Source organism: Gorilla gorilla, chromosome 2, assembly GCF_029281585.2.
Source record: "Gorilla gorilla gorilla isolate KB3781 chromosome 2, NHGRI_mGorGor1-v2.1_pri, whole genome shotgun sequence".
Taxonomy (NCBI): Eukaryota; Metazoa; Chordata; class Mammalia; order Primates; family Hominidae; genus Gorilla; species Gorilla gorilla.
Window position 1 is genome coordinate 130,324,987 of NC_086017.1, and position 27,287 is coordinate 130,352,273.

General features: G+C 41.4%; 1 protein-coding gene across 3 annotated transcripts; it reads left to right on the forward strand.

The window, feature by feature from the left end:
- The first annotated feature begins 992 nt into the window (after positions 1 to 992).
- Positions 993 to 26,939, forward strand: POGLUT1 (protein O-glucosyltransferase 1). Of its 3 annotated transcripts, none has more exons than XM_004036112.5 (11): positions 993 to 1,187; positions 1,901 to 1,991; positions 3,390 to 3,533; positions 9,513 to 9,648; positions 12,246 to 12,367; positions 17,515 to 17,574; positions 19,019 to 19,118; positions 21,121 to 21,179; positions 22,745 to 22,912; positions 23,714 to 23,770; positions 24,503 to 26,939. In XM_004036112.5, the coding sequence occupies exons 1-11, from the start codon at positions 1,103 to 1,105 to the stop codon at positions 24,657 to 24,659; spliced, it is 1,179 nt and encodes a 392-aa protein (XP_004036160.1). In that variant the 5' UTR covers positions 993 to 1,102; the 3' UTR covers positions 24,660 to 26,939. The 3 variants fall into 3 exon arrangements, with proteins under 3 accessions (XP_004036160.1, XP_055239698.1, XP_055239699.1); XM_055383723.2 differs by having other exon boundaries at positions 1,025 to 1,187; positions 23,959 to 25,069; XM_055383724.2 differs by lacking the exon at positions 993 to 1,187 and adding an exon at positions 1,194 to 1,344.
- The last annotated feature ends 348 nt before the right edge of the window (positions 26,940 to 27,287 follow it).

Consider the following 27,287-nt stretch of genomic DNA (forward strand, 5'->3'; position numbering starts at 1 on the left):
TACTAAAAATACAAAAATTACCCGGGCATGGTGACACACTCCTGTAATCCCAGCTACTCGGGAGACTGAGACAGAAGAATTGCTTGAACCCGGGAGGCAGACATCGCAGTGAGCCAAGATTGTGCCACTGCACTCCAGCCTGGGCAACAGAGTTAGACTGTCCTCTGTCTCAAAAAAAAAAAAATCGAATTGGCTTTTATTAGTGATTCATGAATCAGGCAGCATCTCATCTATAAAACAGAAAAGTGTTCTAATGAGCTGAGCAGAAGGGGTTGGGCTTATAGGCAGAAAAGGGCTGAAGAAAGCAGAAATAAGGAACAAAAAGCAGATTGGTCATTTTGAAGTTGCTTTCCTCAAAGAGTTACATCAGAGGGGACTTCTTTATCATGCCAGCTCAGGTATATGGGCCCCTTCTCCTATTTGTTGGAAAACTGACCCCTTTTAAAGCTGAGTTTAATTACGCGGCACCTAGGACAAGTTGCCTCCATTCTGGTTTTGTCTGCTCTCTTGAGGCCTAGTGCCAGAGTTCTGTCCAAAACAACAACCTCCCATAAACTTTATTTAACACCATTGATCTTTCTTCCTACGTCTAAGTCACCCCAACTGTTATAAATTCCTATTACAAGGGGATCCCTGCTATGCTAATTGCAACCTTTGGGGTCTAACCGTGCCGTGTACACACACACACACACACACACACACACACACGCTCAACAAATTTATGCTATTTGATAAGAGGCAATTTGACGTCAAGAGAATTGTTTGGCCTAGGCTCTATGCCAAGTCTTGGTTGTGCCACTAACCGTGAAACACACCCTCTCTGACCTTCAGTTTTCTGGCTGCAGACCTATTTTCCCAGGGGTGCCAGGGAGGGAGGATAGGCAACTGGTCCATTCGTTTATTCTCCCCACCTTCCCGGTGCAGCCTTCTCAGGGAAACTCCGCCTCAAGTCTGGGGACTGGAGGAAGGGTGGTGGGGCCACGGTGGCCATCTTTGTGCGGGGCGACCCGCCGCCCACGTGCTGCGGCTCCCGGGCCATCTTTGTGCGGGGCCGCGCTTCCGCCAGCGCCGCAGCGGGGAATCTGCAGTAGGTCCGCCGGCGATGGAGTGGTGGGCTAGCTCGCCGCTTCGGCTCTGGCTGCTGTTGTTCCTCCTGCCCTCAGCGCAGGGCCGCCAGAAGGAGTCAGGTGGGCTCCGGGCAGTGCCGAGCCTGCCCCTTGGGCTCGGGGTCTGGCCGGAGTCCCGAGGCGCTCCCCCGCGCGGCCGGCTGCCGGGAAGATGCCGTGGCCGCTGTAGCTCGGAGCTGGGCAGAAGGCACCGGGGCGCCTTGCGGCGGAGAGTGAGGTGCTGGGGTCTCTGCTCCTGCTCTGGACCCTGGAGAGTAACCCATTCCCCGGAATTCAGAATGACAGGGAGGAGAGGGAATTCCCCGTTCACCCGCAGGAGGCGTCGCCCGTGCTTGGCTACTCTGGACCTGCCTGAAACACTGAGGGGTCGGGGATGGGGGCAAATGTCGTGCGCGCGAGCGTGTGTGTATATGCGTTGCCAGAAGAGAAGAGGGGTTTAATGTCTGTAGCTTTTAACTGATCCTCTTTGTGGAGTTCAATTTGATTAGTAGAAAGTGAGAGTCCGCGTCACTATCCGTAGCATTCTGAGGGTTGAGCATTAAGCTTGGGAATTTTCCAGTTTCTTGGACACCTGACAGCCGGATAGAGGAACAGACTTGACGTGAGCGTGGGAGTTGCACACACAAAAATTCCTCCCTAGCGTTTCGTTTCCATCAATGGGATGGGAAGGGGATTTCTGAAAGTTTTGGTCTTCTGTTTCTTCTGTTGGTGTGGTGTCAGCAAATAACGTTCAGGAAAATTTTTTTAACTCTCATTTACTTCACTTTTTAAAGGTTCAAAATGGAAAGTATTTATTGACCAAATTAACAGGTCTTTGGAGAATTACGAACCATGTTCAAGTCAAAACTGCAGCTGCTACCATGGGTGAGTTCTTTTCTTTGATGTGTCTTTGAGAGTTTAGTTGCTGTCACAGGAAGTATTCTAACATCCTTGAGAGATTTTGGTTGCAGTGGTCAGAAAGGCAAGGATGTTTTTCTATTTCTGGGGAATAAAAATGCTCTGGCATGGGAAAGGCTCAGGTGGTGTCAGCCTAACCACTGACTCACTGCGGGATTCAGTGCATGTGCATCTGTTTTTCCCACTGGGCTGCAAGCTTCCTGAGGTCAGGGTCTGTGTCTTATTTGCTGTTGTCTCCCTGGTGCTAGCTCTCAGTGCGTGCTCGATAAATATTGTTGAGGAAATAAACCCATCTATCGCTGAATCTAGTCCTAAATTTCCTGATGGTTATCTTTAGAAAATGCACATCAGGCTGGGTGTGATGGTTCATGCCTGTAATCCCAGCACTTTGAGAGGCCAAGGCAGGTGGATCATCTGAGGTCAGAAGTTCGAGACCAGCCTGGCCAACATGGTGAAACCCTGTCTCTACTAAAAATACAAAAATTAGCTGGGCATGATGGCACGTGCCTGTAATCCCAGCTACTCGGGAGGCTGAGGCAGGAGAATCGCTTGAACCCGGGAAGCAGAGGTTGCATTGAATCCAGATCATGCCACTGCACCCCAGCCTGGGTGACAGAGTGAGACTCCGTCTCAAAAAAGAGAGAGAATGCATATCAGGGCCGGGATGAGGTATGGTAGAAAGATAACTCTGAAAACAGACTTGGGTGTTGGTGCCGGTACTCCCACTGGTTACCCCTGTGCCAAGCCACTTCAACTCCTCTGGGTCTCAGATTCTTCATCAGCTAAATAACAGGGTCTTTTAAGCTCCTTTTTATGTTATTTTTGACTCATCAAAAAATTCCTTGGATGCTTATGATACTTATTGAAAACTTACTATGCACTCACTTTAAAAGGAATACAAAATAGTGTAATTTTGGTTACTGCTGTCACGCTACCAGAGTAAGGGCTTGTGGGGGAGAGTGTGGACCAGACAGACCAGAACAAGAGAGTCAGTGCTAGACTGTAAGGCGTAAACTTCACCTCCTGTGGGATTGGGAGGAGATGCCAGGAGGACTGAAGTGACTAGAAGGACACAGGTGTGGCATGAGTAGCGAAAGAGAAATACAGAACTGCCAAGGGAGGGGCAATCCAGATGGAAGGAGGAAGAAGACACATTGACCCGCTTTTTACTTTTTGTTGCTTTATTGCACTTGATGTTTCAGATTACCTACAGGGCTTCTAGGGAAGAGCTGCTCATTCTCACTCTCGATTCTTTCCTTCCACTTACTGTGTTCTCTAATACGAAACCTAAATGCACTTAGGAAGTAGGTGGAATGGCACCACTCTCTTGGCCTGCTTTCCTTGATGACTCCCATTCTTTCCCAGTGTCATAGAAGAGGATCTAACTCCTTTCCGAGGAGGCATCTCCAGGAAGATGATGGCAGAGGTAGTCAGACGGAAGCTAGGGACCCACTATCAGATCACTAAGAACAGACTGTACCGGGAAAATGACTGCATGTTCCCCTCAAGGTAAGAGTTAACGAGGTAGATATATCTTCTGACTTTATTACATATGGGCTTGATACCCTTTTATAGAGGAGCCAATTCATGGGACTAACAAGCAGATCCCTCCTCACATTTCAGGCGGACTATGAAATATTGACGAGCTCTTCTCCTTGCCTGGGAATTTTTCTTGCGAGCTCCTCTCAAAGCCTGTCTCCTCTGTGAGGCTTGGCTCATGACTGGTTGTACTAGTGGTGGCTCTGCCTCTTCTGCTCCTTCCCTGGGATATAGTAGCGGCAGGACACAGGCTGATGAGGCCTAGCAGGCCTAGCAGGAGGGAGCTGGGCTGAAGGAGGAAGAGGAATTGGTTGAATGTCTGTCATCGGCCAGTGTAGTTCTAGATACTGAATATTCAAGGGGAGGTGGTAGAGTCAAGAGGAGTAACTAGATGGGGTGGTGGTGGCTCACACCTGTGATCCCAGCACTTTGTGGTGGATTACTTGAGCCCAGGAGTTGGATTATGGCAAATAATCCGTCAGTGGCAAATAATACAACAGAGTGAGACCCTGTCTATTAAAAAATAAATAAATAAAGAGGAGTAACTAGTGCTGCAAATTACACTAGCCAGGACTTCAGAACTTCAGGTGTGAGACCTGAGGTACCATGTCAGTGGGCTGAAGGCAGGGTGGTAAGCAGGGAGGGTCATGGGCTGAGGGTGGAGGTTGGGTTTAGGCAGCATTGCACACACCAAAAGATAAACTTTATTTTTGGAGTTTGTTTTTTTTTTTAACTCAGATCTTTATAAAATTAGAAGGTACAAAACTCAGAGGGCATAATATTCCCTTATGTAAGAGCATCTTTCTAAACAATCCCTATTCTGTCATTAAAAGTAAAATAAATGTGTAGAGTTGCAAAAAATTATCGATTCGTTCATAAAGATTTGTATTATTTGTATTTAATAACAACTTTGTAAGAATTTAATATTTATTCTTATAAGTATATAAACAAGGCTGGGTGCGGTGGCTCATGCCTGTAATCCCAACACTTTGGGAGGCTGAGATGAGCGGATCACTTGAAGTCGGGAGTTTGAGACCAAACTGACCAACATGGAGAAACCCTGTCTTTACTAAAAATACAAAATTAGCCAGCTGTGGTGGCGCATGCCTGTAATCCCAGCTACTCAGGAGGCTGAGGCAGGAGAATCACTTGAACCCAGGAGGCAGAGGTTGCGGTGAGCTGAGATTGTGCCATTGCACTCCAGGCTGGGAAACAAGAGCGAAACTGTCTAAATAAATAAATAAATAAATGCAAACAAGAAAACAGGCTGGGCATGGTGGCTTGTGCCTATAATCCCAGCACTTCGGGAAGTCAATGCACGCAGATCGCTTGAGCTCAGGAGTTCAAGACGAGCTTAGGCCACATGGCAAAACCTCATCTCTACAAAAAATACAAACATTAGCTGAGTGTGGTGGCATGTGTTTGTAGTCCTAGCTACTTGGGAGGCTGAAGTGAGTGGATCACCTGAGCCCAGGAGGTCAAGGCTGCAGTAAGCCTGAGCCGTGATTATGCCACTGCACTCCAGCCAGGGTGATAGAGCAAGACCTGTCTCAAATAAATAATAATAAAGAACAATAAAAAAGAAAGATTATTTAATATCTCACAACCCTGAGGAAATCAGTTACCCTTTGGCTATCAGATATCGGAGGAAATAAGGTTGTAGAGGAAAAAATCGTTAAGGTATTTTAAACAGACATTTGTTTCATTATTTGGAACTCAATAATAGAGACTTTAAGTACAAATTGTGAGTCTAGGAGAATTTTTGATTTCCACAGATGAGAAATAAAATAAGAATATAGACATTGTTGGACTTTGAAAGCTTACCCAATGTTTAATAGTTTGCTGAACAATTGCCAAATGAAATGAAATGCTTTCAAAGTTTCTGAAAGGCACAATTCTCTTCTTCCTGAGCTCAGAACATTTTGGTCATAATCATGAGCTTAGAAATGTTCTGAAGGGAGTACAGGACCTTCATTAGCAATAAAATAATATATATTTCCAATGACACTGAAAGTTCCCTATCCTAGCTACATATACAACTAAGGAAAACAGAGAGGGACAAAATACGAATAGAATGCAGTATTCCAAAACACAGTCCTGAATGAAATGCACACAGTTGTATGATATCTCAAAGATTCCCATATAGCTAGAAATAATATCTTTCTACGTCTAGATACTTTTTTTTTTTTTTTTTTTTGAGAGAGAGAATCTCACTCTGTCACCCAGTCTGGAGTGCAGTGGTGTGATCTCGGCTCACTGCAACCTCTGCCTCCCGGGTTCAAGCCATTCTCTTGCCTCAGCCTGCTGAGTAGCTGGGACTACAGGCGCCCACCACCACACCTGGCTGATTTTTGTGTTTTTAGTAGAGACGGGGTTTCACCTTGTTCGTCAGGCTGGTCTCAAACTCCTGACCTCATGATCTGCCTGCCTCGGCCTCCCAAAGTGCTGGGATTACAGGCAGGTCTAGATACTTTTAACTCATCCAGTTTCAGAAATCTATGTGACATTTTAAAAACTCAGTTTTGAATAAAATAAAACATAAACTCCACATTTCAAGGATGAGCAGAGGAACCAGAGGTTTATCTAATTAATGCTAGAGACAAGTCATTTCAAAGATGAGGAGTAATGGTATTTTTTAATAACAGCTTTATTGAGGTGTGGTTAACATAAATTACATATAAAGTATACAATGTAAATGTTCCCACAACAAAAAAATAGTATGTGAGGATATGTTAATTAGCTTGATATACTCATTCCACAATGTAAACATATCAAAACATTACATTGTATCCTGTAAATATGTACAATTATTATTTATCAATTAAAAATAAAACCTACAGTGTACACTGATAAGTCTTCATGTATGTTTATACCAAGATAATGAACCTTCCATCACAACCAAAACGTTCCTTCTGCCTCTTTGCATTCCCTCTCTCCTGCGTCTCCCTGTCTCCCTCTCCTCCCCATGCCCCATCTTCAGGCAGCCGCTGACTACTTTCTCAAATTACAGATTATTTTCTAGTTTTCTATAAATGGAATCATATAAGAGAGTATATTTGAAAAGCCAAATGTGGCCGGGCATGCTGGATCACACCTGTAATCCCAGCAGTTTGGGAGGCTGAGGTGAGTGGATCACTTGAGGTCAGGAGTTCGAGATCACCCTGGCCAATATGGTGAAACCCCGACTCTACTAAAAATACAAAAAAATTTAGCCAGGCATGGTGGCAGGCGCCTGTAATCCCAGCTACTTGGGAGGCTGAGGTGAGTGGATCACTTGAGGTCAGGAGTTCGAGATCACCCTGGCCAATATGGTGAAACCCCGACTCTACTAAAAATACAAAAAAATTTAGCCAGGCATGGTGGCAGGCGCCTGTAATCCCAGCTACTTGGGAGGCTGAGGCAGGAAAATCGCTTGAACCCGGGAGGCAGAGGTTACAGTGAGCTAAGACCACGCCATTACACTCCAGCCTGGTCAACAAGAAAGAAACTCCATCTCAAAAAATAAAAATTAAATTAAATTAAAAGCCAAATGTGAAAGAAATACGAGCATTTTAGCTGTAATGTATAAATTGTACAGCAATATTTTTTTACATTTTTTAACTAGTTTTTTTTTTCTTTTAGTGTCAAAGAGTATTACATGCACTTTGGATATGTAAAATATCCAAATATTTTACCATGCTAAAATATTTGGATACCTCCAAAAGACATTCAGTGAAAAGGAAGTTTCTCTTCCACCTCAGACCCTCAGACTGCTAGTCCCTGAGACCTCTTTTCAAAAGACAATTAGAATTCTGTGTCTTGTATATCCTTCTAGAAATAGTCTGTACATTTACAAGCATCTAGACTCATCAACAAAATAAAACATGCTCTGTCTTCTGTTCTGCACTTAGATTTATTTTCCATATAACAGTAGATTTTGAGATTGTTCCATAAGAGTCCATAGAGAATGCCTCACTTTTTCATGGCTGCATAATAACTTATTATATGGATTTCTTTATTCAGCCCTCTATCAGTGGACATTTAGATTATCCCTTACCACATCACTTTGCTTTTTGGATAACGCAAGCAATGCTGCAGTGAACATCCTTGTTACCGTGAACACTCATGTAAATATATATGTAGGCTAAATTCCTAAAAGTATAATAACTAGGGCAATTAATGTCATTTTAAAATCTTGATAAATAGGCTGGGTGAGGTGGCTCACACCTGTTATCCCAGCACTTTGGATGGCTGAGACGGGCAGATCATCTGAGGTCAGGAGTTCAAGACCAGCCTGGCCAACATGGTGAGAACCTATCTCTACTAAAAATAAAAAAATTAGCTGGGCATGGTGGCCTGTGCCTGTAATCCTAGCTACTCGGGAGGCTGAGGCAGGAGAATCGCTTGAAACCCGAGGTGGAGGTTGCAGTCAGCTGAGATTGCGCCATTGTACTCCAGCCTGGGCCACAGAGCAAGGCTCCATCTCAAAAAAAAAAAAAAAAAAATCTTGATAAACAGGCTGGGCACAGTGGCTCTCACCTGTAATCCCAGCACTTTGGGAGGCTGAGGTGGGAGGATCACTTGAGCCCAAGAGTTCAAGATCAGTCTGGACAACATACCAAGACTGTCTCTCCACACACACACACACACACACACACACAGAGTTGCCAGGTGTGTTGGCACACACCTGTAGTCCCAGCTACTCAGGAGGCTGAGGTGAGAAGATTGCTTGAGCCTAGGATTTTTGAGGCCACAGTGAGCCATGATCATGTCACTGCACTCTTCAGCCTGAGTGGCAGAGCGAGAGACCCTGCCGCAAATAAAAAAAAACCTTAAAAAAAGAGAAATCTTGGTAAATAGAATCTAATTGTCCTACAAAGAGGCTAAACACTTCCACAACCGATATATCATATGCTGTGAATAGATCTCACACCCTTACCAACACTGCACTATTGGACTTTTTGATCTTTGCCAATCTGATTGGTAAAATTGGTATCTAGTTTCATTGATATTTCTTTATTATTAATACAGTTGAGCATCTTTTCCTATGTTTGTGAACTGTTGATATTTTTTGCAGTTATCTCCCTATATATAAAACACTTTTTTTTTTTTTGGCTAGAGGAGCTCACTACATTGCCTACTGTGTCACTATGTTGCTGGTCTAGAACTCTTGGGCTCAAATAACCCTTCTGCCTAAGTCTCCCAAGTAGTAAAACAATATTTTAAATCAGTTATTTCCATGCTGCCAGAAAATTTTGATCAAGCCTTTGAATATTGCCCCTAGCATAGTGCTGGTCAGGACCTCAGAGGATGAGGCAGAAACAAGCTAAACTGTCAGTGTATCTTCTTTTTCTTTCAAGAAATCCCTGATTTCCCAGGGAATCTAGTCAGAAAGCTGTGTTACACTATTTATGATTATGTATATAACACTTTTTCTGGCTTGCAGAACTGATTTTGATAATGTTCTTTATTCAGGTTGAAGGTAATGAAAGGTTTTCTATCTGTTCTCATAAACTAGGAGACTTAATTATAATGGAAATAAAAATGGTGTCTTTGTGAGGAGCAAAGCCAAAGGAACACAGGTAGAAAATTAGCTGTTTCAGCTATTACGAGAGTTTGTATCTTGTCTACTAATTAAACTATTCCATATAAGGGAAATAAAGAAAAGAACTGGAATGAATAAAGTGGTAGAAGTAGCAATAATACTCCCTTCAAAGCTATGATGATTTATTTGGAAAATTTTATTAAGTATTGTAAGCTGGAGCAGCTTAGCTAGGAGTGAACTTGCACAATACACAAAAGCAGAATAGCCCCTTTAGAAGCATTGTTTTCAGGAGACTTTGCAGTAGGCTGATGATCTGGAACACTGGAACACGGGCTTGTCTTACTTTAAAATGTGAATGGGACCTCGCCTTGTCCTAGAGCCTGCAGGCACTACTCTGCTGAATTTATGGTATGTCTGGTTGACAGGTGTAGTGGTGTTGAGCACTTTATTTTGGAAGTGATCGGGCGTCTCCCTGACATGGAGATGGTGATCAATGTACGAGATTATCCTCAGGTTCCTAAATGGATGGAGCCTGCCATCCCAGTCTTCTCCTTCAGTAAGGTAAGTACAGGGAGAGCGACATGGGTGAATGGAGAGTGGTCCTCTAGGATATGAACATGAGATCGTTGTCCGGTGACATAGTCTGATGGATAATGGTAAGGATGAGGACTGAGGTCCAGAAATGGGTCTGTGTCTCTATTAGCATCATAGTGATTGAGCAAAAAGACAGAGGAGATGAAGTTGAGAGCTGGTAAGTAGTGTAAGATTGCTTGAGTGTCTATAGGGCTAGAGATGGAGGCTAGGGCGTGAGAGGCCTGAGAAACCTACAGGAATTAGAGGTGGGTCTTGAAGATCCTACAGAGCATGGGAGGAAGGGGTCCAAGAAAGCTTGGAGTTAGGGAACACCTTCATTCCAAAAGTTTGTTGAGCTCCTACTATGTATATATTCAGCCATAGTGCTGGGTATCAGCTGTCCCATCTGTCACCATATTCCGGGGGCCCAGGGTGGCTAAAAGTGAACCTGAAGGTGCCAGATAACTCCACACGGTGTGTGTACAAGCAGTGCATTGAAGGGATAGGCTGGAGATAGCCTAGAGGGCTATGCAAGGGGGTGATCTTTTAGACTCATCATGGAAGATTGGAGTAGCTAGGACACACCTGTGGGCTTGGGGAATTGGGGGCAAGGAATGTCTTGTCAGTGCTCAGGTTCATGTAAATGTTGTATCGGCAGGGATGGGCCTTGGTTCCCCAAAGACAAGGAAAGCATTTGGGGGTGAAGGCGGGAAGGCTAGAAGAGAGTGGATGGAAGATTCTATGGGGTAAGAGTGAATTGAGGAAAACCCCATGAAATTTGGGAAAAGGAACACTATTTCTGATTTGGTTTGTCTAAAGCAGAGGGACCTTTTATCCCCACTTTTTCTTTATCATAGTTTACTTTCTCCCTAGACTTGTTTTATTTCCTGTGTTGCAAGTGGGCAGAGGCCACATTTGTGTTGCATTTCCCATGGTCTAGCCTCATTTCTCGAAAGTGTTTGGTTCCATTGTTTGTCGTGAAACTCACTCAGAAGAACAGATAGAGGCTCCCATGTAAGTCAGTAGGGACTTCGTGTTTGTTATCTATCTGTTGTTTCTATGGATAATAAAGTATGACCGTCGGTATACTAATTTTCCGTTCATCTTTACTTCCCTTCTGTTTTTTAAATCAGTGACTTCTAGTTTCCAAGGGAGAGTTTTACTCTGTCAACTTTATAGTTAATTGTGCAGCTTCTATTGAATAGCTGTTATGTTTAAGGTGCTTGATGAATCACATTTTTTAAATATTTGAGAGACAGCAAACAGCATATTGCACATGTATTTCCAGTGGAAGAAACAGTAGAGTTAGAGGTTTATCAGTGGCCAGATTTTTAACAGAAGTAACCATAAAAAGGGAACAAATGGAGGCCAGGTGTAGTGGCTCACACCTGTAATCCCAGCACTTTGGGAGGCCGAGGCAGGTGGATCAAAAAAAAAAAAAAAAAAAGGGAACATATGGCTTTAAACTTTTTTTTTTGAGGCAGAGTCTCACTCTGTTGCCCAGGCTGGAGTGCAGTGGCGCGATCTCAGCTCACTGCAACCTCCACCTCCCGGGTTCAAGCGATTCTCCACCTCGGCCTCCTGAGTATCTGGGACTATAGGCACCTGCCACCATGCCCGGCTATTATTTTGTGTGTATTTTTTAGTAGAGACAGGGTTTCACCATGTTGACCAGGCTGATTTCGAACTCCTGACCTCAGGTGATCTACCCGTCTCGGCCTCCCAAAGTGCTGGGATTACAGGTGTGAGCCACCGTGCCCAACCTCAAACTTCTTTCAAAAGATATGTGATAACACCCCTTCTCATTTTGCTCGTCCATACTTCTGACCCCGATCAGTGAATAACCAAGAATTTATTGACCAATCAATGTGAGCCCAACAGTGCCATAGTATGAGATAACACTAGCCAATATTTATCAAGTATGTACAATGTGCCAGCTACTGTTCTAAGAATTTTACGTGTATCAACTCATTTAATATTCAAAATAAACCTTTTAGGTAGATCATATTATTGATATTATTGTTTCCCCCATTACAGTGATAAGGAAGCTGAGGCATAGAACCATTAAGTAACTTGCCTAGAGCTGTAAAGAGGTGGAGTCAGAATCCAAACCCATGTGATCCACATCAGGAGCCCACACTCTTAACCATTGCATGTATTTCTTGGCTCTTACTCTCAAAAAAACCCATTGGGAAATAACCAAAAACTGGTAAGACAGTGTAAACTCTTAAATGTAATAGTTAAACAATGAGAGAGCTCTGTGATTATTCAGAATTGGGCATATTGTTTCCTTAAACTGGAAATCTTAACAGTATATATCCTCTAGAAAAACAGAATTTGGGGGAACTGAAAAAGCTGACCTTTAATGTGATTCTGAATTCTGGAATTCAGTGAGCCCATGACTTTTAATCCATAGTCACTTTTGCCTTTTAATGTCTATAGGCTAGACTTTGGAAAATAGGGAAAATATATCTTTGACAATGTGACACTAAACCAAGGCTGTCCAGATCCTGTGGCATGATTGCAGTTGCCTCTTTTCACTGTTCCAAGACTGACTTAGAACGACCTGTCTGTTTTTGTTGAAGACATCAGAGTACCATGATATCATGTATCCTGCTTGGACATTTTGGGAAGGGGGACCTGCTGTTTGGCCAATTTATCCTACAGGTCTTGGACGGTGGGACCTCTTCAGAGAAGATCTGGTAAGGTAGGTCCTTTAAAGAGGTTTTATTTTTTCTCTTTCTGGGTTTTCTTGAAATAAGCCATAGAATATAACCAATTATTTACTTTTTTTTTTTTTTGAGACGGAGTTTCGCCCTTTTTGCCCAGGCTAGAGTGCAATGGCGTGATCTCAGCTCACCGCAACCTCCGCCTCCCAGGTTCAAGTGATTCTCTTGCCTCGGCCTCCCGAGTAGCTGGGATTACAGGCATGTGCCACCACACCCGGCTAATTTCGTATTTTTAGTAGAGACGGGGTGTCTCCATGTTGGTCAGGCTGGTCTTGAACTCCTGACCTCAGGTGATCCGCCCACCTCAGCCTCCCAAAGTGCTGGGATTACAGGCGTGAGCCACCGCGCCCAGCCTATTTACTTTTAAGTGACTAATTTTTAAGTTAAAAATTAAAGACAGAAAACTGTAGCGTAAACAATTTTGTATGTGTCTAATAATATTTACATATCCATAGAAAGGGGCAGAATAGTCTATCCTAAACTATCAGCAATGCCTCTTTGCAAGGGATTATCAGAGACTTTTGTTTGTATTTTAAATTTTTCTTTCTTTTTTTTTTTTTTGCGACACAGTCATGTTCTGTCTCCCAGGCTGGAGTGCAGTGGCGCTATCGCGGCTCACTGCAACCTCTGCCTCCCAGGTTCAAGCAATTCTCTTGCCTCAGCCTCCCGAGTAGCTGGGATTACAGGCATGTGCCACCATACCTGGCTAATTTTTTGTATTTTTAGTAGAGATATGGTTTTGCCATGTTGCCCAGGCTGGTCTGGAACTCCTGGCCTCAAGTGATCCACCCACCTCGGCCTCCCAAAGTGCTGGGATTACAGGCGTGAGCCCTTGTGCTCAGTCAGTATTTTCAATTTTTCTATACTTAAGATTCTTTAAATAAGAGTGCATTCTTTCATAGTAAGAAAAAATGAATGACCTCGTCATAGGGGGGATAGAAAATTATTTGGAAGAATATAAACGTACTTGGCAATTGAGAACTAAGTACTTTAGGCAGGGCTGAGGGAGCATAAATGTCCCATAAGCATCTCAAGTACAAGCTTATTCCAGATCCTCTCTGATTCATGACTGAGACATGCCTTGGCCTGTTGACTCCATCCTGCTATCATTTCAGAATTTAGATTGTGTAGCTCATCCAAGCTGTAGGTATTTCTTACCTAGCTACATTTTACATCATGATACAAACAACTTTGGTGCTTAATTAGAGAACTTCCGGAAACACAGTCATTATAGGCCTTCTCTCAGGTATAAGGAAAGCGAACAATTCAACCTTGTTTCCATAAATACCTATCACCTCTCCCAAGTGTGGCTGAAGATTCAAAGAGGATTAAGGTAATATTCCCTTCCTGAAGAAACATACAGGGCTGCAGTCCTCGGTGGGTGGAGCCCTTTGTTAAAAAACAAACTTCTCTAGTGGGTATAATTTGGAAATTTTAAAAAATAATAACTTAGTCTCATATTTTACAGAACTGGAACTAGAAATTGTCTTTGTCCAGACCTTTATTTCAGGGATAAGGGAATGAAGGTACAGAAAGGTTTAGTGATCTGGTCAAGGTCAGAAGCAAATCTAGGCCTAAAGACCAGGTTTCCAAGTGCATTATCCAACCTACTTTACTGGTTAATATTCCTTGTGTTTTCCTGACATTGAGACTGTCATTTCTTGTTTATTTTTGGGTTTTGAACATAATTTTGAGAGGGAGGGAAAAAGGTGTGGTTTTTTTGTTTCTTGGTTGTTTTTTAAAATTTTTTGTAGAGATAGGTCTTGCTATGTTTCCCAGCCTGATCTCAAACTCCTGGGCTCAAGTGATCCTCCCGCCTTGGCCTCCAAAGTGCTGGGATTACAGGCATGAGCCACCACACTAAGCTGGAAAAAAGGTTTTAAACTTTTTTTTCCCTAAGTTATTCTTGGCCTTGGCCTTAATTTTCTAATCCTTTCCCCTGCTCCTCAGGTACTTGCAAATACCCTTTTCACATTCTTCTTTTTGTAGCTCTTTTCCCACCTGCCATGCAGCTGCTTTGTTTTCAAAATCTTTAAAAACATTTTTACTGATTATGAAACCTATATATGCTCATAAAATTTTACAAATATGTATAACTTAGGCAACTTTCCCCCTAACTTATTGGTGTATCTAAGTAATCTTTCCATGTCTTTGTTTCATGTCAGTACATATGAAAGAGTTACTTTATTTATTTGTTTGTTTATTTTTAAAAGGCAGGATCTCACTATGTTGCCCAGGCTGGACTCAAACTCCTGGGGTCAAGGTGTTATCCAGTTACTCCACCGTGTAGTTATTAATACCATTTTCCCCCAGGTAAACTAGTAAGCAATTTTTAGGCAGATAGAATGTTTTAAAGTCTAATCTTATATGAATACTTTTTTCTTTTGATACCTTCCCATTTTATTCAATTGAATTTATTCATGGTTATAGAAATACAATTTTGTTTTTTAGAACCCTCTGTTTAGAATCTCTAATGATGTTCATTCGTTACCTTGAAAATTTAATAATCTGCTTGTTTATCCATTTGCACTGATGTCTGCCTGCCACTGTTCATTCTATTTTTTGTGATATTTTGGGAGTTTGTGCCCACTGATTTATATTTCACTCTGTAGAAGAATTCATTGTTCTTTACAGATCGAAGATTTCATTTGTTACTGTCAGAGAGGGTTTAAAAAAGAGGGCTGGGGTAGCACCAGGCTGTGGTGGCCACCGTTAGCACTTGCCTGGAGAAACAAGTCCTAACCTAGGTCTTTTGAGGGAGGATGGGTAGGTTAGGAGAATGAAAGAGAGAGAACAGTGATACACAGTTTGGGTCTGTGTATATGAAACACAGCTTCCCCAGGAGCCAAGGAAATAAAGAGAAGTAACTTTGAGTATAAATTGATACATGTTTTGTTAGATAGTTTGACAATGTGTATCAAAATTGGAAATGTATACTGTGTATCCTTTGACCTAGCTGTTTCATGTCTAGAATGTATCCTAAGGAATTAATCAGATGAATGTGCAAAGATTTGTGTACAAGGATGTTTACTACCATGTTGTTTCTTAGAGCAGAAAGTTGGAAACTACCTAAAAGTCCATCAATAAAGGATGAAGTGAATCATAACATGACTATAAAATGGAATTTTTGCAGTGAGTCTTTGCCAGAGATTATAAAATGGAATATCGTGCATGAATGGAAAGGCAGTGTAGGTTTTAAAAACTCTGGGTTCAAATCCTGGCTCTTATTAGCTGCATGACTCTGTGCAAGTTGCTTAACCTCTAAAGGACCTCATTTGTAAAATAGGGGTGATAAAACCTACCTCTTAAGATTGTGAGAATGATTTTATATTTACAAAGCACTTAGAACAATGTCTGTAACATAGTGAAGTGCTATATAGATGTTGGCTGTTATTATTATTTATATTTCCTATTAAGATTGTTACCTAACAGTATGTATGGTGTGACCTCTGTTACATAGAGCAAAGTTTCTCAGTATTAGTGTTGCTGACATTTGGGGCTGGATAATTCTTTGTCCTGGGAGCTGTCCTAACCACTGTAGGATTGTTCAGCAGCATTTCTGATCTTTACCCACTAAATGCCAGTAGCAGTCCCCTAGTAGTAACAATCAAAAATGTCTACAGACATGGCCAAATGTCCCCTGGGTGGGAGGGAAGAGCAAAATTACCCCCAGTTGAAAGCTACTAATATGAATAAATGATTGCAAGGAAATTCTTGGCTAAAATGTTACATTGTTACCTCTGGACAGGGAGATTCCAGACGACTTCTTACTTTTATCTTTATGCTTTTTCATGAGAACTTTGCATGAGGAGCATGAAACATTTTCCACTAAAAACAAAACAACAAAAATCCAGTGCTATGGTGTCTCTGCTTGGGCAGGAAGAAGTATGGGGAAAACAAGATAGTTCTGGCCTTAGACTGGAGAATCAGGTAAAGGTGATCCATCCAGAAAAGGCCAGAGGATGAGCCAGGTTGGCTGAGGGTGGAGGTCTGAGGGCCTGGAAAATACTGAGCAGCGTTCTCAGCTGAGTGAAAATGAGCAGCATGACATTATATGTATCTGAAAAGGACCTGTGCCTACAAAGTTTATATCCTAAGTTTCTCCATTTCTGTAATCCAGCCCATCAATCCCTCATTAACTTCAGTTCAGCCTTCCCTTCCTTTTTCAGAGAAGATGCTGTGCAGACTTCTGTGTAGGGAGGGTTCCTACGAAGCAAGTTAAGAATGATGCATCTGTGAGCTAGCAGTTTCAGTAGGGAAGGCTGGTCATGGTAATGTGTACTGAGATCTGAGTTTCAAGGACTTCATCTTTATAGAGCACTTAGTCTGGCTTTAAGAATACAAAGGTGCTTTTCAAATATCAAACTAAATCTGATGACACTTCCCACCTATGGAAAACATAAAATCAGAGAGTGATTTCCCTTTCATTCCATTTCTGATGCTTTTTTATTTTTTTGCAGTTCTGTACACATAATTAATTTCATCAGTAGCACCCTACTTAAAGTACAGAGGAAATCCATATTTGCCAAATTATAAACAGACCTAATCATGACCTTCAGGGTTTGGGGGCTTTTCTTTCAATGTTGTTAACTTGTTAATGGGGAGTAGATTTGTAGATACAACTGGGTAGCACCTCCAGAGCAATGAAATGGTAGCAAAAGGAAACAAAGTGTCCTTTAGGGCTTTTTCTTTTGAGTGACTTTGATTAGACTTATTTAGAAATATGAAGCTCTGGCCAGGCACGGTGGCTCACGCCTGTAATCCCAGCACTTTGGGAGGCCGAGGCAGGCGGATCACGAGGTCAGGAGATAGAGACCATCCTGGCTAACACGGTGAAACCCTGTCTCTACTAAAAAATACACAAAATTAGCCGGTCGTGGTGGCGGGCGCCTGTGGTCCCAGCTACTCAGGAGGCTGAGGCGGGAGAATGGCGTGAACCCGGGAAGGGGAGCTTGCAGTCAGCCAAGATCACGCCACTGCACTCCAGCCTGGATGACAGTGCGAGACTCCGTCTCAAAAAAAAAAAGAAATATGAAGCTCTGAACTAATCTTCAGAAATGGTTAAAGCACATTCTTATATAGTTGAAAAAGATATATTGAAACTAATTAAATTCTATATTCTTAGGTCAGCAGCACAGTGGCCATGGAAAAAGAAAAACTCTACAGCATATTTCCGAGGATCAAGGTGAGTTATTTTCTGACATTTTACAAAGATATTCTTCCAAGTAATGTAAAATGTAAGTAACTTTGAGGGTATGACAAGCTCTGTAGTTCAAAGGGAAAGCTAAGATAACAAAGAAAGAAATGTGGAATCACAATTTTAGATTCGAGAATAATTCACATTATTTGCTGAAATCGCCATTGATTGAGTTGATATTCAAAGAAGTAAAGTTCATCCATTTCAGTCATTTAACAGATATTTTACATAGTGTCACAAATGTGTCGGTCATTGATTATGTGATGCCAAACACAACAGATGGGTGTCTTCTTACAGTCCCTAGGAGTAGCTTATGATCATGCCATGGTACTCTGCTAGTTAATGCAGAGCAGGACTCATCACCATATCTCTTGACTGCCTTTTTTATCACACCGTGTGGCTGCCAAATAGTGGTTAAGAGCACAGACTGAGACTGCTGAAAATGAAGAAGGGAGCAGGGAGGAAAGAGAAGAGAAAAATGGCAAAGGTAGTAGGAGGACCCTGTGTTGTTCAGCTCCATAGTCCCAAGGCCAAGAACAGTTCCTAGCATGTCGATATATGATAAATATCTGTGGAGCAGATGAATAGAAAAGACCGTGAGGGAGCAGGGTTTTGTAGTTTTAGCAAGTGAGTCCTTGCCAGAGATTGTACTCTCTCTTCACCCTCCTCTTCACTTGGGAGCTAGACTATAGGAGGTAAATGGATTATCCAGCTACTATGTCCTGTTTCTTACCAACTTCTCTGATTCTTAAATCTTGAAGTCACAAATTAACTTGGGGACCATGTCTGGACTTCAAGAGTTTTAGGACTCCCTTGAAATTATGTGAGGATATGTGCATTTTTCTGGGAAGGAGAGAGGGTTGGTTCATAGTTCTTAACAGATTATCAAGGAATCCATGATGCCTCACATGTCAAGACCCTCTGCTACTTGGAACATCACTAGAAATTCTTCCACATACAGTCATCAGGTTTTTAAGCCCTTTGGTTTTTGTGCATTTTTTTTAAATTAAATATTATACTGGACTGTACAGAGCATACATAACAAAGGTCATGTAGCTGTTTTAGTGAGTTGTGACTACCTAGCCTCACAGTTATGAGCACCAGTGATTATAGAAGCCACATGAACTTTCCTAAAAGGGAAATCATTCCCTGGGATTTGACTATAGTGACCTGAACAACATACCCTTCAAGACCAAATGCAAGCAAAGAAGGGCCAAGTACCCCCGAACCGTAAAGGTACAGAGGGGACCAGCCCTGGATGACCTAGATGCTGCAGTACCCAGTATACCCCTCCTCTGCTGTCACGTCACCAGTGAATTGTCCATTTGTGCAGAGTCATTGCATTGGGTCCTAGTCCTGCTCACCTTTCAGGGATTGGGAACAGTATTCTAATACAGGCCACACAGTTTTATGTCACGTGTTTCTTTTATAGGACAAGTCCAGAACGAGATCCTCTCATTCTTCTGTCTCGGAAAAACCCAAAACTTGTTGATGCAGAATACACCAAAAACCAGGCCTGGAAATCTATGAAAGTAATCACCAGTCATCTGACTAGAACTACAGCAGTGAACATTCTCACTCAAAGAACATTGCCACCTGGCTAGAATTTGAGATTAGGTTTCCTGTCAGTGGTGAGGTGAATGTAAAGAAAGTTCCATGAACCAGCATTAGCATATATGTAAATTCTCCTTTTTCAAACTTACATTGCTTTTCTGGCCATATTATGACTAGTATATTGCACTACTTTGAAGGTTTAAACCAGGGGTCACAAACTTTTTCCAGGAAGGGCCAAATAGTAAATGTTGTAGGTTTTGCAGGTCGTATGGTCTCTATTGCAGTTGCCAGCAGACATGGGCAATTTGTAAATGAATGAGCCTGGCAGTGTTTTTATTAAAACTTTATTACGGCCAGGCATGGTGGCTCACGCCTGTAATCCTAGCACTTTGGGAGGCGAGGCGGGTGGATCACTTGAGGTCAGGAGTTCAAGACCAGCCTGGCCAACATGGTGAAACCCCGTCTCTACTAAAAACACAAAAATTAGCCGGGCATGGTGGTATGTGCCGGTAGTCCCAGCTACTGGGGAAGCTGAGGCAGGAGAATCGCTTGAACCTTGGAGGCAGAGATTGCAGTGAGCCGAGATCACGCCATTGCACTCCAGCCTGGTGACAGAGCAAGACTCTGTCTCAAAAATAAATAAATAAAAATAAAAATAATAAAAAATAAAAACTTTATTTATGGGCACTGAAATTTGAATTTCATGTAATTTTAAGTTGTCATAAAATATTATTCTTTTGCCTTTTTTTTTAACCATTTGAAATGTAAAAATTTCTTAGTCCATGACAAAAACAAGCAGTGGGTCAAATTTGGCCTGTGGGTCGTAGTTTGCCAACCCCTGGTTTAAATCAATGGTCTCAACCCTGGCTGTGCAATACAACCAGAGAGCTGAAGAAAATGAATCAAATGAGTCAGAATCTCTGGGAATGGTGTCCAGGAATCTTCATTTGTTTAAAACTTTTCAAGTGATTCTAAGGTGAAGCCAGAAATGGGACCGTTGGTTTACAGTCCACTCTCTCCTCTTAACTCTATGGCTTTTTGCCTTAATCAAAGAAATTAAAGCCCTAAACTTCCTTTATATGAAATTTCCATATACCATATGAGGATGCTATGAGGAAAAGCTTTAGACTTCTTGGGAGAAAACTAAGTAAATCTGAGGTGCATGTATTATTTCATACAGTTTTAATCAGGAGCAAGTGAGCTTAAGAAACTTTGTTGAATAATAAAAATATGAAAAAATGTATTCATTTAGAACACAAGTTGTTAGCATCTACTGTGGGAGGCTGCAGAAGCAAACAAAACTTGTCCCCTCATCAAGGAGCTTACCATCTGCTAAGGTGGATGGAATGTACCTGGGGATCTCAAACTCAGATGTCCCCAGGGGCCAGCAGGTGATGTCAAGAGGTGAGCAAGAGAGAATACTAACAGTTCCAAATGTTAATAAGAGCCCAGTTTGCCAGATCTTCCTTTTTATTCTCCAAGAAAGATTGGAAATCTGGATTTTTGCAAGAAATATCCTACCACCTGTAAATGTTGGCAATGATTTGATTTTTTTTAAAAAAAATACTTTGCATGCCCAACAAAATTTGAGCATGGGCTATATACACCCCTAAGGCCATCAGCCAGCACTTGGGACCTTCTCTGCATACATTATTTACACAGAGTGAAGTGTGCTGCAGGCTGTGACATCTGAATTCAAAGGAGGGCAACATGGCTTTAGGTGTGCTTAAACTCTAAAATCAGACAGGCCCTGGTTAAAACTCTGTCTTCTATTTAGAGCCACACTGACCTTGAGCAAATCTCAACTTCCAAAGCCTTGGCTTCTGCATTTATATAATGGGAATAATAATGTCTCCTGAGTATATTGATTATGAAGCTTAAATGAGGTAATGTTGATGAAATGTTTAACAATGCTTGCTGCACAGTGATCACAATAAATGCTGTTGCTGTTAATACTAATAACTTCCTTTCCACTTAAAGGATACCTTAGGAAAGCCAGCTGCTAAGGATGTCCATCTTGTGGATCACTGCAAATACAAGTAAGATTTGCAGGACTCCTCACTTTCTTGGTTTCCATACTGCTTTTGAAATAGCTTCACTTTGGGTGAGAACTTTAATATAAAGGCCCAGCTGGAGTAAATGAAAGTTGCATTAATTCATTTCACTGGCTTTTCCTCAGGGCCTAAATGCACTGACCTGAGTTCTGTGGCGACTGTAGAGAAGAATGGAACATGGTTCCTGCTTCCAAACAGCTGCGTGCTAGCTAGTAATCACAGTAATGGAATTACCTCTCCATATGCCCCACCCACCCAATAGTTGAAGTTAGAATAAATATTTCTCAGTTAATAAATATTAGAATTATTATCCTGGTGTGCTGGCATGCTCCTGTAGTCTTAGCTACTCGGGAGGCTGAGGTAGGAGGATCCTTTGAGCCCAAGAGTTCAAGACCAGCCTGGGCTACATAGTGAGACCCTGTCTCTAAGAGAAATAAAATAAAATTCTGGGACTAAGAATTAGATGAACAGGTAAAACCAGGTCTAGAGGAGGGCAGTGGTGGTGGGGGTGGCTCAGAGATAGGAATGCTAGTGACAGGCAGAGTAGGAGCTATATGGTGAAAGCAACTCTGGTTGGCGACAGGTGTGTGCATAAGAAATGCTGAGAAGAAGACAGCTTTTTTTGTTTTTTTTTTTTCCCCTGTGGGCAATCTCTGAAAATTGATTAGGTTTTCCTCATTCTCCTCTCTATACCAGGGGTCCCCAACCGCCTGCCATGGTACTGGTCTATTAGGAACCGGGCTGCATGGCAGGAGGTGAGCAGTGGGGAAGCGAGCATTACCGCCTGAGCTCTGCCTTCTGTCAGATCAGCCTTGGCATTAGATTCTCATAGGAGCAAAAACTGTATTGTGAACTGTGTACGCAAGGGATCAAGGTTGCGTGCTCCTTATGAGAATCTAACTAATGCCTGATGATCTGAGGTGGAACAGTTTCATCCAAAACCATCTCCCCCACACTACCCATCCATGGAAAAATTGTCTCCCATGAAACTGGTCGCTAGTGCCAAAGAGGTTGGGGACCGCTGCTCTATACTTTAAGAGAAGAGGGTGATGTCCAGGAAGCAGTGGAGACCTTCGACCAGATGGGGTACACTAGAGGAAAAACAAGGCTTTGGGAGGCCATGACTAGTTAGAGACATTAGGCCTAGAAAAGCTTGTGAAATTTTTTTCACTCGTTATATTTTATGTTTACCGTTGAACATTTATTTTCTCAGATATATGTTCCAAATCTACAAGCTGTCATTTCCTTCTGAGCCCTGTATACACTCTACCCGGCACCCAGCTCCTGACCCTATCTAGCGCTGTCTGGAGAAAATATCCCCTATTTTTCCTCACCCTGCCATTCCCAGGACAACCTGTAGTCCTAGCCCTGGTAAAGTGGTTGATAGAAACCACTTAGGAACATATTAATGTGTCCTTGAAAACTCAAAGTGGAAAGAGAATGGAGAGGAATCATAAAAGGAAAGAAGGGGAGGGGAGAATAAGCATAAAAGGTCATATTTGTGGCAGCAGGCATATAGTATCAAATGTATTTTGTTCTTTTTTCCCCAGGTATCTGTTTAATTTTCGAGGCGTAGCTGCAAGTTTCCGGTTTAAACACCTCTTCCTGTGTGGCTCACTTGTTTTCCATGTTGGTGATGAGTGGCTAGAATTCTTCTATCCACAGCTGAAGCCATGGGTTCACTATATCCCAGTCAAAACAGATCTCTCCAATGTCCAGTAAGCAGTTATCCCCCAATGCAGAGTTTCTAAAGACCCTTCCAATCTGCTTTTAAAGATGCCTTAATGCCTTAAAACCAGTCATGTAAGACATTTAGTCCTACGATTTTTTTCCATTGAAAGCTTTTTTTCCTCTTGGTTTGCATATATAGTATTGCATTATTATCCAAGTAGGCTATAAGTGGAATTTAATTTGAAAAAGCGCTTTAATACTGGTTTCAAATGAAACGTTCAGACAAAATGAAGTTAAAAAGCTCTAATCTCTCCAAGACTAAAGATAGGGATATTCAACCTTATTATATTGTCAAAAGGATTTTCAGATACAGCATGAGAATTGACTCAAGTGAAGCTTCAGCAAATTTCCTTTCATGACGGGAGGAGCTAGGAAGAAGTGTAGAGAAGGGCCAGAGTTATCTGAATATTGTTATCATGGTGATATCTGTGTATATACATATATTTTCTATATGTAAATATATTTATATATAAATATGTAAAATAATATAAATATCTAATATAATATATAATATAAATATACAAAATATATGTAAATATATAAGGTAACTTCTGTATTTTCTCAAATATGTCCCAAATCTACAATAGGGTATCTTTAATCAGTGTGTGGGGGGTTTTTTTTTTGTTATTATTTTGTTCTTGAGAGAACTCCGATATCTTTGCTTGAAGGAAATAATCCACCATCCACATACCTAAAATTATCCATAGACCTCAATCTATATCGTCTTTCTGACTTAGTGCCAATGAAGTTGGTCTATATTTCACAGTCTAAAATTCTTTTCATTTTAGAGAGCTGTTACAATTTGTAAAAGCAAATGATGATGTAGCTCAAGAGATTGCTGAAAGGTGAGTTCTGTTCATTTTCCCTTTTCCACTTTACTTTTTGTCATCCCCATAATGCCCTAGCCAAAGGTATCTGAATATTGTTATCATGGTGACATCTGTATTTTATCCTCATTATATGGAGATAATTCAGAAGTAAAGCTGTTCTGGGGGAAAACATACACACATGTCTACATATGCTTGTTTTAAAGGAAAAAGATGGGCCGGGCGTGGTGGCACGCCTGTAATCCCAGCACTCTGGAAGGCCGAGGTGGGCGGATCACCTGAGGTCAGAAGTTCAAGACCAGCCTAGCCATGGTGAAACCCCATTTCTACTAGAAATACAAAAAAATTAGCCGGGTGTGGTGGTGCACGCCTGTAATCCCAGCTACTCGGGAGGCTGAGGCAGGAGAATCACTTGAACCCGGGAGGCGGAGGTTGCAGTGAGCCAAGATCGCACCATTGCGCTCCAGCATGAGCAACAAGAGCGAAACTCCGTCTCAAAAAAAAAAAGAAAATAAAATAACTAACTAACTAACTAAATAAATAAATAAATAAAGGAAAAAGATTGTTAAGTTGTATTGCTACATGCATGTATGTGGATATGATTGCCATAGGGTTGGTTCTTGAGGCTCAAATGAATTAATTTATATAAAATGCTGAATAATGCTTGGCACAAGGTGAGCACTCAAATGCAGACTGCTATTATCATTAAATTCTGTGCTTTAACATTTTCTTGTTAAATCTTGTCTCTAGGGGAAGCCAGTTTATTAGGAACCATTTGCAGATGGATGACATCACCTGTTACTGGGAGAACCTCTTGAGTGAATACTCTAAATTCCTGTCTTACAATGTAACAAGAAGGAAAGGTTATGATCAAATTATTCCCAAAATGTTGAAAACTGAACTATAGTAGTCATCATAAGACCATAGTCCTCTTTGTGGCAACAGATCTCAGATATCCTACGGTGAGAAGCTTACCATAAGCTTGGCACCTATACCTTGAATACCTGTTATCAAACCAAATACCTGGTTTTCCTTATCATGCTGCACCCAGAGCAACTCTTGAGAAAGATTTAAAATGTGTCTAATACACTGATATGAAGCAGTTCAACTTTTTGGATGAATAAGGACCAGAAATCATGAAATGTGGATTTTGAACCCAACTCTACCTTTCATTTTCTTAAGACCAATCACAGCTTCTGCCTCAGATCATCCACCTGTGTGTGTCCATCACTGTGAAATTGACTGTGTCCATGTGATGATGCCCTTTGTCCCATTATTTGGAGCAGAAAATTCATCATTTGGAAGTAGTACAACTCATTGCTGGAATTGTGAAATTATTCTAGGCGTGATCTCTGTCACTTTATTTTAATGTAGGAAACCCTATGGGGTTTATGAAAAATACTTGGGGATCATTCTCTGAATGGTCTAAGGAAGCGGTAGCCATGCCATGCAATGATGTAGGAGTTCTCTTTTGTAAAACCATAAACTCTGTTACTCAGGAGGTTTCTATAATGCCACATAGAAAGAGGCCAATTGCATGAGTAATTATTGCAATTGGATTTCAGGTTCCCTTTTTGTGCCTTCATGCCCTACTTCTTAATGCCTCTCTAAAGCCAAAAAAAAAAAAAAAAAGGCAAAGCCTCTTAATAAATTTAATGGAACTATACATAGAACAGCAGCTCTTCCTCACCCTTTGCATACCTTTAATATTTTTCCTTCTTAAATTGGCCACAGCAGGGGTCATTCACACTCTCACTGTCTTGCAGGAATCACAAGAAGTCTTCATATGTGAACGTGCCGTTCAGTTGGTAGTTAAGAGCATTCAACTTCAAATATATAGAAGATATTTGTTTTAGTGCAAATCCATGATGGAGTGCCTCTCTTTTCCTTTTTTCACTTTTTGAAAAAGATGTTTTAGGTAGTAGTTTAATATCTCAGGGTGCTCTTTCTAACATAGTAAAAAATGAAGAAAAATGTTTAGATTAAAACTCTGTAGTCTGATGACTTAGAACCATCCTTGACCCTTAGGCCCAACCTTTCCACAGAGAAATCACCTCTCTTCCTTTGTCTTTTAAGAACTATTTGGTATTAACTAGTTTCAGAATTAGTAAATGTGAGATTCAGTCACATAATTATCAGACATTCCATTTGTCAGAAATGTATTTGGCTTTTTAAACTCCTTTCCACACAAGTTTAAGTCTAATGACCTTCTTAGAGAAGTTGAGCATGCCTGGCAAGATCATTTCATGGAATAAGCAGATGTTTAAAGTTGGATTTTTTTTTTTTTTTTTTTTTTTTTGAGTACTAGCAATGCACAGGGACCGTGTTCTTAGGTTCTTAGTCTGTGAATCTAGCAATAGGCAGTCCAGATTTCTGAGTCGTACTATGGTTTTGCCTTGTCACTATGAGGCCCTACTAGGTGTAAACATTCTCTCTGAATTTTAACTTCCTGTCATTAAAATAGGAACAAAATTTGCTATCCTTTAGATTAGGAGCTGAAGATTCATTTCCCTGGGAATGTTTCCCATTTAGCTTCAAGTTTCAGCTCAAACATCACCTTCTTTCTGACTCCTTTCATTCATTCCTCCAGGCAGTAAGGGGCTACCATAGTACTTTATTTATGCCTGTATTATATGACATCACTGTAGTTGCTTGACTCTTTCTCCTACTGTTCTGTAAACTTATTAATGGGTGAGAATCTAATTTTACTCATCTTGATGGCTTCATGATCCAGCACAGTGCCTCACACAAAGAACTATTGGGTGGGTGGATGGATGGATGGAGGAATGGAGACAGTTGGCTTAACCAGATCCTATATACAGATTATTACTGGCTCCAAAGGATGAGTAGATAAGACCATAAGAATTGGATCAATGTAAATCCTCACCTGCCCTTTGAAGAGCCAATAAGGGCATCTTTGTCTTTAAATACAGCAAATGTTATTCAGATTTTGTACTTGTCTATCTGTTTACCTCAGTGTAGATGATATGAGGATGGTATAACTAGGTAAATTGTTTGTTTTTGAAAATAATTTGTTTCCCCACAACTTTTGAAGGTTTTATTTGTTGTTGTTATTACTAGTTCAGTCCCAAACTTACCCTTTCCTTTTCAGAGAGCTAATGGCCATGCTTTTCTTCAAGGAAAGAATAATTTATTTGAATGAAGTGGGATACTTGCATAACACAAATAATGCTTTGTCTTTATTTATTTCGGGAGTGTTATGTATGTGCTGTCAGTGACCCACCTTATTCTACTGTATCAGTTCAGATTTTCCTAGTGGTCAAGAACAGAAACTGCCTCTAGCTAGTTTAAGCAAAGTAACTTACTAGAAGGATATGAGGGCATCTCGTGGAATCTAAAAAGGTTTCACAGTGGTTAGAAGGATAGAAGCAAGGGCACCTCCAGGAATCTCAGCAAGAATTTTGACTGTTTCCAGGGTGCTACTATAATGCAGTTCCATTACCTATTGGGCTCTGTCTCAGCTCAAAATTCCCAAGGACAAAAAATTTAATGGACTCATTTGGGTCACCTCCAA